Genomic DNA, 13,206 nt, shown 5'->3' with positions numbered 1-13,206 from the left:
CCTATGTGACGGCGTGATATTGATTTTCGATTTAGAAACTGCCATGGTAATGCCATCCTTGTTGTTTCGCTTTCATTGTAAAAACTTTCAGTGTTAAGGCTTTCGTTGTTACGACATACATCCAAAATGGTCTGTGAAGTAATTAAATGAAAATATAAGGTAACTGAGAAAAGGGAGGCAGCCTGTTATGTGAAAATTTAAATATAAGGAAGAAGAACTGTTTTTTCAATGTCCACGGGTATTTTGTAGCTAAGCCAAACAAGTAAGATACTTTATTGGTTCTGACTACTCTTATGTTGACCCAAGTACATTTGTGGTTTTACTGACTCAGTCAGTAGAGGCTGGTACCATGAAAATATGGTAGGGAGCGATGCCGAAAAGCTCTCCAGCAGTAAAAGGAAGGACTGCCTTCCTGCCTAGTGGAACGCAAATACAACCAATCCTGGAGCTGGTCTCATGCTGTTTTCAGCATGGAAGCAGCTCCAGGATTAGTTGGAGCAGCCTAGCCCAGTGCTCATTTTGAGGCTAGGGGCCTGTGCCAGCAATCCCCTGGCTGTTTTACATATCAGGCTGACGGTTGCAATATAGCCGGCAAATCCGACATGCCCACTGGTAGGGGCAGCAGTCACCCTGCAATCACAGGACTTAGCCCCGTCCCCTACCCTCACACTTGTGCTGTAGACGTTATGAGCCGGCGGAAAAGTAAAATGCCATTGCCATTCGATTTTGTTCATTTGAGTTTACCTGCTTCACTCGCAACAGGCGGGGCAACACTCTTCTGCCCTTTAGGAGGAACCACCCTTGGACTCAGCACCAATTGTATCTTTTATATCACCTAACCTTGCAGAATAGTGGTAGGATGATTCAGCAAAGCAGAATGACAGTAAGAACACTAAGACTGTATATACCATCCACCAAAGGATAGTTGAATTTGAAGCATTTAAAGAATTTGAAGCATACGACAACCACAAGATAGTGCCACCTATGATACATTCAAAGAATATATAGTGCTATGGTCTAACAAATGAGAGATTAACATGAAGTGGAGATAATTCTTTGAAAACAAGAAATAACACAATGGAAATGTAACTACATTTTGGGAGAAGTACAAAGAACTCGATGCAGTGATAGGAAGGAAAATTAACTGAGGTTTGTGTATCCGTTGGAGGAGGAATGTAAGCCTGAATTTCTTTTGCATAACTTTGTTAAAACGCTGCCCCTGATAATAAAAAGTGGGAGTAACTGTAATGCATGTTTTTGTTTTAAAAATTTTTGTAAAAGATATCAGAAACTGTATGTTAGGCATGTAATTGGTTCAATAATAATTATTAATCTTTAAATGTAAAGGGCGTCTGGAGTAAATCGGCTCTTATTGGATGCGCAACTCATCAATGCTCTGGTTTTGTCCTGTATGTTTGCCATTACGCTCCTGAGTAAGTACTGTTTTTTTTTTCTTACTGAAGTCAATGTTTTTATGATCTTATGATAATTCCGTTATGTTAGCCTGAAAGCTAAGGTTTAAGCTTATGCTTTTTTGCTGATGCACCATTTTATATTTGCCTTTCATGTGCTCCAATTGTGCCATCTCTGTGTTGCATTACATGCCTTTGTTGATGGCACGTACATACAGCGAACGTGATAATTTTTAGACATGTACTTTATCTAACAGTTCCTACAGTTGTCATTTTGAAAGATTTTTATTGATTTGAATGCATTTCCACCAGAAGTTGTGGATAAATAAAGAACATCATTGAGGATGAACTGTATTATCAGAAAAACAGATGTTCCCAGAAGTAATCTTATTCATGAAGTGATAAAAACTGTAATGGTTACCTGATGGTGAGCCTGTGGGTAAGTATTGGATAAATATATTTAAATACCTAATTATTAATGTGCACACTGTTATCATCACAAGTATAACATATATTAAATTGAGCATTGTAAACATGCAATAAATTATTCAGCAACAGTCACAGAAGTCATTATATAAGTTGTACTGTTTGCTAACTATAACTAAAGAATCAAGGCTTGATTTGTTCTACCATTCTCAAACTTACAACATGTCACCAGTATGGTGCATGTGTTATATTGCAGTAAAATAGTTTCAGGTCCACTACAACAACCTAACCACTACATTCCAAGGTATGTCTATTTATGTATAGATGTGGCGCTACTACCCTATGATATAGTACTAGGGTTGAAGTAGTGAATGCAGTATTATTGGAGATGGACATTACTGTTCTGGATGTACTGGCAAACAAATGTATCTTGAGTTAAAATACAAGATTTCATTAGTGTAAAATCCCATTCAAGGAATCAAGAATCGTGGAGTTGTCGGCTTGTAAGTAGGGTTTTCGCAATGCAGAAGAATTTCCACATGACCAAATAATCTCACAGGTTCATGTGTGGCTGTTGCACAGTGGGTCCATCTGAAAAAGCAGGTAATAGGTTGAGAGTATTTACTAACAATTAGCAGGTAGTTCTCTTTTTTGGAAATGGTCATAGCTTTAAATATGATAAGATAAGGCATAAATGTGTTTTTACATTAGGCATGGGAAGGGGGCACCACTAAAAATGTTGGTGATATAAGCTGAGCAGTACGACTAAAGGAAAGCAAGTCAAAAAGCTCTGTGGCTTCATATTTCCACATGCCAAAAATGTACATTTCTGTGTGTGCAATTGGGGACACATGTTGGTGCTCCTGAGAATTTGTCACAGTTTTGGATTCCAAAGAGTACTCCTAGAAGTTTTGATACATTTCCTAAATGAATTTAAAGGTAGGTAGGAGTCTACTTCAGCAACTATATGACTATTCTGAAGACAGATAGGTAAAAAGAGATTGTTGGTGCGAAAATGGACACTGGAAACCTCATTGTGGATTTATACTCAATTGGTATCAAATATAGTGAGGCTGGAGACCTTAATTCCCAAATGCATGCGTTCAGGTACCCTGCTGTGCTCAGCAGTAGAGTTGGCTGAAAATGAACAAAAGACCCCAGGAATTCACTGAAAAAAGCAAAGGTTAAAGTGGCGTGTTAGTTGGGTATAGTAATAAGATTACACTTCAATTAAAAAAACTCAGCACTGACGAAAATATAGGTTAAAGTGAGGGTTATACATAGATGTTGAAATAACACAAAAAACTAATCATAGTTTACTGAACTAACTATAATTTGCACCCGCACCATGCACTGCTCATCACTTGTAGTATGATAAATTATGATATTTATGACATCACTGATGACTTCTCAAATGACATTGATCACATTACTGATTGCATCATACAATAATTGTGACATCAACCTGTATGGTTTAATTGAAGTAATTGTTAAGTCTGCTGCTTATCCGCCACCTAGGTACCGAGAACCACAGCTGTGTATTTCCACTTGTGCCTCTGGGATCCCAGCTACTACTCCTTCTCTCTTCAACTCCAAAATTACAATCACCTCAGGATTTGTTGCTGAATTTTGAAGGTTACTCCTGCAACTCTCCAGTTCAGGTTTTCATAATGTTTTTATTTTCCCTTTCCATTATGGCCGTGCCTCCTTTTTTTCTTCCTGACGTTCCCAATCCATTGTGTTTTCAATGTAATTGGCTTTTTCTTTTCTTTTCCTCTTAAAATGCCTGTCTGGTTGGAGGGTGTGTCACAAAAAAAGAAATTTTCCTCCACTTGTTCTTTACTCCCGCTATTTGCTGAACCTGACTCTTTGATCTGGGGACATCCTCCCTTGGATGCCTGACCCCTGGTTTTCTCCCAACTTGTGAAGACTTTATCAGCGAGGATTCTTTTTGACTTATTTGGCAGCTTCCTCATGCCAAGATGGCAGCTTCTTGAGGGCAACTGCTGACTACTTATTTCACTGTTTGGAGACAATGTGGCTCCTGGAAACAGTTGATCTTACCAAAGACTGCGATCTGGATTATGGTAACGGCCCAGTCCTAAAAAGATTTCTTCGCCCAAAAACTTCTGCCTGTTTTTGTCATGGATCCTGGTATTGGCCCGGCCTCTTTCCTTCAGCAACAAACTCTGGAATTGGACCAATTGAGGACAGAGAATGTTGTCCTTCATCAAGGTATCCATGCCATCAGCCCCTCAACATCAAAGGATTCTGAAGATCGAATGTGATTGAAAGTTTTTGGACGGCTCGGTGGTTTTGCCTTTCAACATGGGCAATGCTCCTCTGACTGATCCAAAGTGGGACATCTGATTGGTTCCTTGGATGGTACAGCTCTGACTTGAACAACTACTCTAGTGTCTGCTGAACAATTAACCAGATTTTTTGGGCAAAGTTCAAGAAGCTATTTAAGATACCGGATCCTAAAGCTTCTGCCTATTGTACTTAGGTTCACTAGTCTTTTGCTGAGACCACCCTGGTGGAAGTCCCTTAGATGACTTTATTATGGAGAGGGTTACTGGAGGAGTTAAAGGGTGAGCTGGCAATAATGCCTTGAGCTTACTAGTTTTCGGAACTTCTAGGGCAGGTTCTCCCGATTGAACTTTGCCCAATTTTCTATCACAAATTAAGTGCTAAAGGACCAAACCCTTTGGTAACGGGCACAATTTGGTGAATGAATTCCAACTGACCCATATTTAAGAACTCATCAGCTAAGCCCTATGGCTAACCCTTGGCCATTTGGTACAGCACTTTTCACACACATGCATTCTGAAATTCTGAGCTGAACAGAATGGCATACAATCTTACATCCGTGCTTAGAAAAGTACTGTGAGTAAAACAATTGCTAAGTGGATCACCCTTACATTCAAAAAGAAAAGAAAAAGGAAAGCGAAATTATGGTGTGAAAGGAAAAGAGAAAAATTACTCCCAATCTCAAGAAATAAAGTGATTACACCCCTATTCTACTCACTCCATCCATAGCAAAGCTCACACCAACAATTGAAAAGGTCAAATTGCTGGTATCTCAAGAGACCCCCCAGACATCCTGAATATCAACCAGCTTAAAACAAGGTAAAGAGGGACCTCGAAGAAGGACCCCGATGCCTATCGGGGCAACTGATACTGCATACTGAGAAGAAGGATAGATTCTGGAGAGACACGTAACACATATCCAGTGCTCTAGGTGGCCAATATCGAAGGGGAATGGGGGAGAAGGACTTACAGTATGTACAGGAAGGGCCATATCTACCTCCTGAGAAAGGAGCCCCAGACGTCATCAAAAGTCTGCCACTTGTCGTTCAGCTTATAAATAAATCTCTCATATTGTGCCATATGGTACATATTTTACAGCCAAGTCTGGAAAAAGGGAGATCTTGAAGTCTTAGAAAGACCAAGGATTACCATTCTGGCCGAGCCCAGAGCAATTGAGAGCTACCTAGTAACATGTTGCATCAGAGCGGGGAAATCAACAGAAGCTTTGGCTTGTCTGTCAAAGGGGCAGATTTACAAGAGAATGACGAAGTGTGGCGTTAAGCAAAAATTACTAACCTCATTCTGAAAACGCAGATGTTAGTATTCACATGAATGCGGCCCACTCCTGCATTTCCCCTAGCGCTGGCGCTAATCCTAGCTGCCTACTGCCAAAGCAGGCACTCTTGAACCATAGCGAAAGGGTGTCTGAGTTGGAGGGGATGATTGTTTTGTGCAGGAAGGTGTCCCTTCCTGCACATAAACAATCCAGAACGCCATTTTGCACCACCTATGTGCACTGCACTGTGCAGCACACAAGTTGCAAATCATAATTTTTTTAACTATGGTTTAAATGATTGTTCATGTGCAGAATGGGACACCTTCCTGCACATAAGCAATAATTCATAGCAATTTGCTGTTTCTATGTGTGATGCGAGGAACAAGTAACCATTTCTCTCATTTCACCATGTTAAGACCAGGTTTTCTCTGGTATCAATTTTGGCACTTTCTCCTATTATCACCACCGTACATAGGGGGTAGCCTCGAAAGCAATGGGTATTGCGGCATAACATGTGGAAGTGGTGGCGCTTAACTCAGCGACATCCCCCTGGGCACAGCCGGAAGCTTGCAAGTAGCAGGATGCAAAATACTTGACTGGAGTTCTAAAAATGATAAAAGCTGATCAAATGTTCATTTGTTGAATTGTTTTTTCATGGAATGTGGATGCTTCATATCCATATCCAAATTAAATCAATTGACTATCAATAAGTCCATATGTCCATACCTCCCGATGTATTTCGGGCGGGTCGCCCTTCGTCAGGGGTAGTATCTATAAAGTTAACCAGCGAAGAATATCAATTGGTCACCAAACAAGAAACAAGGAGAAATATCCCTACACCAATATATCCTGGTGCCACAACAATGTCAAAAAAGGAAATCTAAATGACTGTCACCACAAATTGGGGGATGGAGTGAGGTGATGAATTAAAATAGGATATTGCCCGGAGTGCAGACAGTACCTGACAAAATAAGATGAAGTGAAATGGGTCCTCGGTATGTGACTGACAGTGAAAATGCGTAGGAAGATAAATACAAACAAAAGACTGCTCGCTAGAGTCATGCGTGCCAGGTTCGTAAAGATCTAGTATACATCGTGCTTGTTTGAAAACAATAGTGCATGAACTTCAAAAACCTGTGATGGGATAATTATGAGGAGTGGACCGTTATCGATCCGTGCTGATATGTTTATGAACAAATTTGAAGAGAACAACATATTAAACACCACTACATGGAAGAATAAGGCCATCACCTTTCTTAGGTATATCAATGACATATTCATAACATGGAAGGGTTCACTTGAAAGCCTGTTGGAAGCTTTGAATACTTTGAATTCCATCAATGATAGGATCCAGTTCACTTATGAGCTCCATACTCAAACCATAGCTTTTTCAGATGTATTTATCAGTAGATCAGGCAACACCCTTGAAACTAACATCTTCAGAAAGAGTACTGACAGAAACAACTTGTTACATTATCAAAGTTTTCATCAGATGCCTCTTAAAAACCATTTACCCTATTCACAATTATTGAGGGTGAAAAGAATAGTATCAGACCCCGCCGAATACGACCAACAAGCCAATGACATGCTTCACAGATTTCGACAAAGAGGATATCCCCAAAACTTGCCTGATCAACCAAAAGAACGGCACACTAAGAAAAACAGAGAAGACCTTCTCACCACGTCAACAAAGATGAAGTCCAAGCGCACGGTTGTGGTATCGAAATTCTCCACTCTGAGTAACCAATATAAAAAATCCATCAAGGATCATTGGCCAATATTAGCCTTAGAACCCGACTTCAAAGGCATTTTCCGGGAACTACCGATTTTCGCTTACAACAGGGGTAAGAACATCAAAGACCTTATCACAAATAAACTTCCATCTACTCCACCAGCAATCTACAAGGGGAATGTACCATGTTACAACTGCAGTAACTGCAATACCATCATTAAAGGGTCAACGATTACACATCCCATGAAAGGCACCAAAATCAAACTCAAGGTCAACGCCAATTGTGACACTAAAAAGTTTATTTATATCTTGAAGTGCCCGTGCGGCCTGGTATACACCGGGAAAACAGAAAGGAAGATCAAAACATGAGTGAATGAACATATGAGCAACATTCGCACCGGTAATATCAAATCCGTTATCGCCACACACTTCATGGAGAACCGTCACAACATTAGTCAACTACAATTTGCAGTCCTGGAAGTAATCGAAAAGCGAGAGAGTAGAGACAACAATAATTTCATTTTGCAGAGGGAAAATCATTGGATTAAGTTTCTGACTCCATGAAACCCAATGGTCTTAATGATCGTATGGAATTTTCATGTTAGCTATGATATGGACACTGCGTGCTTATGTCACATTTTGTGACCTATTGTCTGATGTTATTTCTTTTTACATTTCATTTTACATTTCCTGCATTTACCTCTTTAATGTTTCATTTACCTGTCACCCTCATTGTCGCTCATCTTTGCTTTGTTTGTTCCTTTTCACACTTTACTCCAGTTCATTATTTTTCACTTCATTTCACACAGCCTTCAGTTATTGCATTCTTATCTGCCATCTCACTGTCACTCATCATCTTTTGGTTCGTTTTCACTTTACTCACTCTCTTTCTTCACTCACTTCATTCCAGTATATCTTCTCCTACTTCATTTTCCATATCGTTACCATTTACTCGCTTACTACCTATTTACATTCCCTTTAGCCTCTTTTGTAGAGAAACTTTATTGATCTCTCATTTGTTTGGACATTCGTTTTTTTGTCGTCACATTTTGAATAACTGTGCCGGTAGGGCAACCATTACCCGTTCTTGTCAACACACTGTTTCATTTGTCATATTTATTGGTTGTTTCATGCTATCTACAAATAGGTCATTTTCAAACTCGCTTTTTATGGGTTCACACACAAGATTCCCACATTACAATTTTCCTCCATCAAAGTTCACGTTCCCATACCTATGCACATTACTGCCCAAACCAGTTTTTTGGTTTATCTGTTTCTTTATTTTCACACTTTAAGATGGCAAACGAGTTTCTGAGAGTAATAGCTATTATCGCACCTAGTTTCTTTTCTGTGTTGGTAGCACAACACACTAGTATTTTACAGACATCACCTGCGTGTTTCAGGGTGATTACCTGTTTAACACATGTCCAGGAGAACATCTGAAACGTAGGTTCTCTATTTTTTTTTTCCTTAAAGCTATGAACGAAACTCTGATTATATACACAGATAACACACGTTCTCACTTTTGCGCGTTGCATCGTGTCAGTCGTCTCGATCACTGTTTTGCTACACGGGCATTAGAGCCTGCACGGATCGATAACGGTGCACTCCTCATAATTATCCCATCACAGGTTTTTGAAGTTCATGCACTATTGTTTTCAAACAAGCACAATGTATACTAGATCTTTACGAACTTGGCACGCATAACTCTAGCGAGCACTCTTTTGTTTGTATTTACCTTCCCATGCTTTTTCACTGTCAGTCACATACCGAGGACCCAATTCACTTCATCTTATTTTGTCAGGTACTGTCTGCACTCCGGGCAATATCCCGTTATTTTAATTCATCACCTCACTCCATCCCCAATTTGTGGTGACAGTCATTTAGATTTCCTTTTTTGACATTGTTGTGACACCAGGTTATATTGGTCAAAGGATATTCTCCCTGTTTCATGTTTGGTGACCAATTGATATTTTTCGCTGGTTAACTTTTAAGATACTTCCCCTGACGAAGGCAGACCCGCCTGAAATGCATCGGGAGATATGTGAAAATGGACATATGGACTTATTGATAGTCAATTGATTTAATTTGGATATGAGGCATCCACATTCCATGAAAAAACAATTCAACGAATGAATATTTGATCAACTTCTATCATTTTTAGCACTCCAGTCAAGCATTTTGCATCCTGCTGCTTGCAGGCTTCTGGCTGTGCCCGGGGGGAGGTCGTTGAGTTAAGCGCCACCACTTCCACATATCTCCATTCACACCCCCGTCAGAAGGTGATACCCCAGGAGCACGCCACAACGACGCTTCTTCAAGATTATGTCAGTAGTGCGTGTTCTAATCACTTTTAGTTATTGCGGTAGAACACCCACTGCAACACCCATTGAATGCCCCTTTCACGCTATGTGTAGCATGAAAGGGGCCTTATTTACAAGGTGGCGTTAAGCCACACTGGGGCGCTTAACACCACTTTGAAAATAAGGCAAAGGGTTTAGCTCCACAGGAACATTATAAAAAGTGGTGTTCCTGTGGTGATAGGGGCTTGTAAATATGTCCCAAAGGTTTAGCAAAAGGCTTTAGGTCTAAGCCACAACCTACTGAGAAACATGCCTATGCTATCCATAATAGGTTCGGTCAACCTTTCCCCGGTTTTAACACGCACTACTGTTTGAACCTGAAACTTTACTTGTAGGTCAACCATGTCTCATACAACTTCATCCTACACGATTTCCATCCTCTGTAATCACACTTGCATACACAGTAATTCTATTGAACAGAAGACTGTATGCCCTTAACTACAGACTTTCTTCTTCAAGACCATATGAGAGTTTAGTGAGTAATGTGAATTGTAGTGTCATGGATAATGTCATCAGTGATGTCTGCAGGGATGTCATTTAAAGTGTAATTAGTGATGAAAAATGTGAGTCCAGAAGCAGTGGATGACATGGACCCATTTTATAGTTAGATGACTAAATAAAGCATGGCGAATTTCAGTGTTTTTTCTAGTTTGCAAACATTACTTATTCTGAGACCTGACTTTAATGCCACTTTGTCTTTTTCAGTGAATTTCAGGGATTTCTTTTTCTAACATACATCAAGATTTTTTGCATTATACTTAAATATAACACTACTTTAACCTTTGGTTTTTGGGTCAAGGATTTTCAGGGATTTTTTAGCATTTTATAAATTGAGCATATGTAACACTTTTTTCAAGCAACCGGCCCCTTTGTGCATGGACTACAGCAATTAGGATCCAATAACTAATAAATGATTTCCTGGTCCTTTAACTTTGTTGACAACCCACCCATGTTCTACAAGCACAATTTTAGCAATTGAAATGGCTTATGTGGGTGTGGGGTTTGAAAGGGCCAGGACCATAAGTTTTAGACCTGTTCTAGATTCACAATCCGATTGGTTCTTTTTCCCAGCATGTAGGTGTAATGAGGAAAAATTAATTCTCTACAGCCACATCCAATTACTGCACCAACTCCCAATAACTCATGGACATCTAGAGATATTTTGGTTAATCCATCACAAAGCCATAAACAACTGAATATAGAGGCATCTCAGGACAAGGGTGTAGAAATTAATTGGAATTAGCATAAAGCCAGGTCTTCTGATTCAGTTCATATGATGCAGCATAAGCAACACAATTAGTTCAAGAAGTAAATGCAAAAGATCAGAAAGCATGAGTCCAAATTTCCCTGCATCGAGGATTGTTGAGTAAAAAGTATCTATCTGTCCCTACTCTATCACGAAGGTGACATCGCTACTTAGGCATTTTCAAAGAGATTAATAAAGGTGTCAGCATGTGGAGCCTTCCTAAAAGTCTCTCCACCATCAATGGGCCATGTAGCATAAAGCTATTGAAGCAGAGCCAGATCTAGGATGCTCTCTCTCTGAAGGCAAAGAAGAAGTCGTGGGCACTTTCCCTATCACCATCAAGACATAATTCATAATTCTTTCCCAGAATTCAGTTCGTCCCACGCCACCTGCTCTGAATGCAACTTGAAGGTTTTTTTCCATGGGATGATGGTGTTCTCCTCTAGATACATTTTGTCATCGGTTCCTAAGACCTTCTCCCGTGTGTAGTACCACGACCTTCCTTTATCAAATCAATCATGAATTTTCAAACGTCTTCCCTCCTTGCCCAACTAGTAAAACGAAGACATTATTCTAAATAACAAAAATGCTTCTTCACCTGCATCACACAACGTGAGAAAGAACAGATACACATTGCACACAAAATTCAACTGTTAGTTCTAAAGCAAGAGTCTCAAGGACTTGCATTTCAGGTTCCGATGTTTAGCTAACATAAGAAAGCATTGCAGAAGTTTACATGAAAATAAACATTTCCAATTATTGTTTAACTACATAAAACACTATGTAAATGTTAACCACTTTTAACGCATGAATATATCTCAGTTGCACAAAGCAAGTTCTTCACGTTACAGTTTTCTAACCTTTACATTTGTTTCTCTCCGTTGATTTTCCATGTTATTTGCAAGTGGTCTAAAATACTTCACATTACTACAGTGATATATTTCACAAGTGTAACCCTTCATGTTAATGATTACTGCCAGTTATATTTACTTTTATGTCAAACTTTACAACATTATATGTCAATAACCTAGGTACATCACATTTTATTTTATTTATGTTCACAATGCTATGCTCCATGTTAATATGACTAAAAATATATGTGGTGCGACCTACATGTGTGATTATAATGCACCCCACAAGGGAAATGTGATTTCCACTATAACAGTCTACAGTAGTATCTCTGCTTCAATTTAGTCTCTTGATCAATGGATTAGCACACTTGATAGCCAGCTCCAATCAGACTCTATCTGTGGGTGTTTTGGGGTAAGCAGTAAAGAATTCTGCATCAGACTGTCTTCCTTTTTTTCTGCCGATGCTAACCCCCCTCAGAGCATTACTCAATATTGAATTGGTCAAAGCAGATCTTACACATGATATAGTTTGAATAGCATGCCTATTTTGGTTTTTTTTTAGCACATGGGGGTAGGCACCATTGTGATATTTTGCACTTTGTATTCCCCAATCCTTGAGCACTCCTTTTTCCATTAGTACTAACTTGGTTACTTCGGGAGAGGACCACGTAACCAATGTTGGCTCTTTTATCGGGCTACCACAAGGAGCCAGGAATTCAATAGGAATTATTTCTGAGGTGAGGTGTGAGATAATCAAGGGTTTCTATGGTCTGCAGCAACGTTATAATATTATTCGATTAAAGAATGTCCTGTGAACCCTTTGATCTGTACTCTGGTAGAAGCAGCGATTAATTGAAAATGGTTCATATGCTGCATCACAGTTTTTCCCATTATAATTTTGATCATTTTTATGTGATATTTCAACCTCTGTTGAGGTAAAACTTGGGAGAAGAATTTGTTACCTGGGGAACCTCCTTAGTGTTTATTGATACACCTTGAGCAAATTGTGCCAGTCGTGTAGCTTCAGGGCTGTGGCTGCTTAATGAGGGTTGAAGTTGTACTGCGTGATGCAGAGTGATCATTTCATTACTGTATCCTTCACAGATGTTTCGCTTGCGGTTCATCTCCTTTTGAGCGTCTTCTCCTATTAGGCCATTTGCAAACCCAGCAACTAGTTGTTAATAAGACTGTACACTAGAAATGGGGTTTGTTACCTCCTGATTATGAGCTGCACCTTCTGCAGCCTTTATATTTAAGGCTTCAGTACCTGCCATTTTAAAGTGCAACTGTAGCTCCTCCTGTGACTTCGATTGATGGAGATGAGATTTTACAATGCGTGGGGTTGAATGCTGCTTAGTGGCATCCTTTTTTCGAATATCGGATGTGCTGTTTCATTTCATTAGTTAATTCAATTAATTCAAACAATTAAATCGACAATGTGACTAAAAATTGGCTAGTAATGGTTTTAAATAATTGGATTGGTTGATTATTGAATGAAACAACATATGCATATCATGTTAATCCCTTTGCCTTCATATGGTATAATGTGATTTTAGGGTGTGCAATTATTGTTGCGCAACATGAATGCTA

At 39.4% G+C, this 13,206-nt stretch overlaps 1 protein-coding gene across 1 annotated transcript in view; it reads left to right on the top strand.

Moving 5' to 3' along the window:
* Positions 1 to 13,206, top strand: part of LOC146822010 (cysteine-rich venom protein-like) — a 280,985-nt gene that overhangs the window by 204,734 nt on the left and 63,045 nt on the right. Inside the window, exon 6 of the mRNA XM_085609411.1 lies at positions 1,348 to 1,433. Coding sequence (XP_085465537.1) covers positions 1,348 to 1,433 — 86 coding nt within the window. The remainder of the gene's footprint in view (positions 1 to 1,347; positions 1,434 to 13,206) is intronic.

This window comes from Triturus cristatus, chromosome 6, assembly GCF_964204655.1.
Source record: "Triturus cristatus chromosome 6, aTriCri1.1, whole genome shotgun sequence".
NCBI classification, from domain to species: Eukaryota; Metazoa; Chordata; class Amphibia; order Caudata; family Salamandridae; genus Triturus; species Triturus cristatus.
This window is presented reverse-complemented; position numbering and strand designations above follow the sequence as displayed.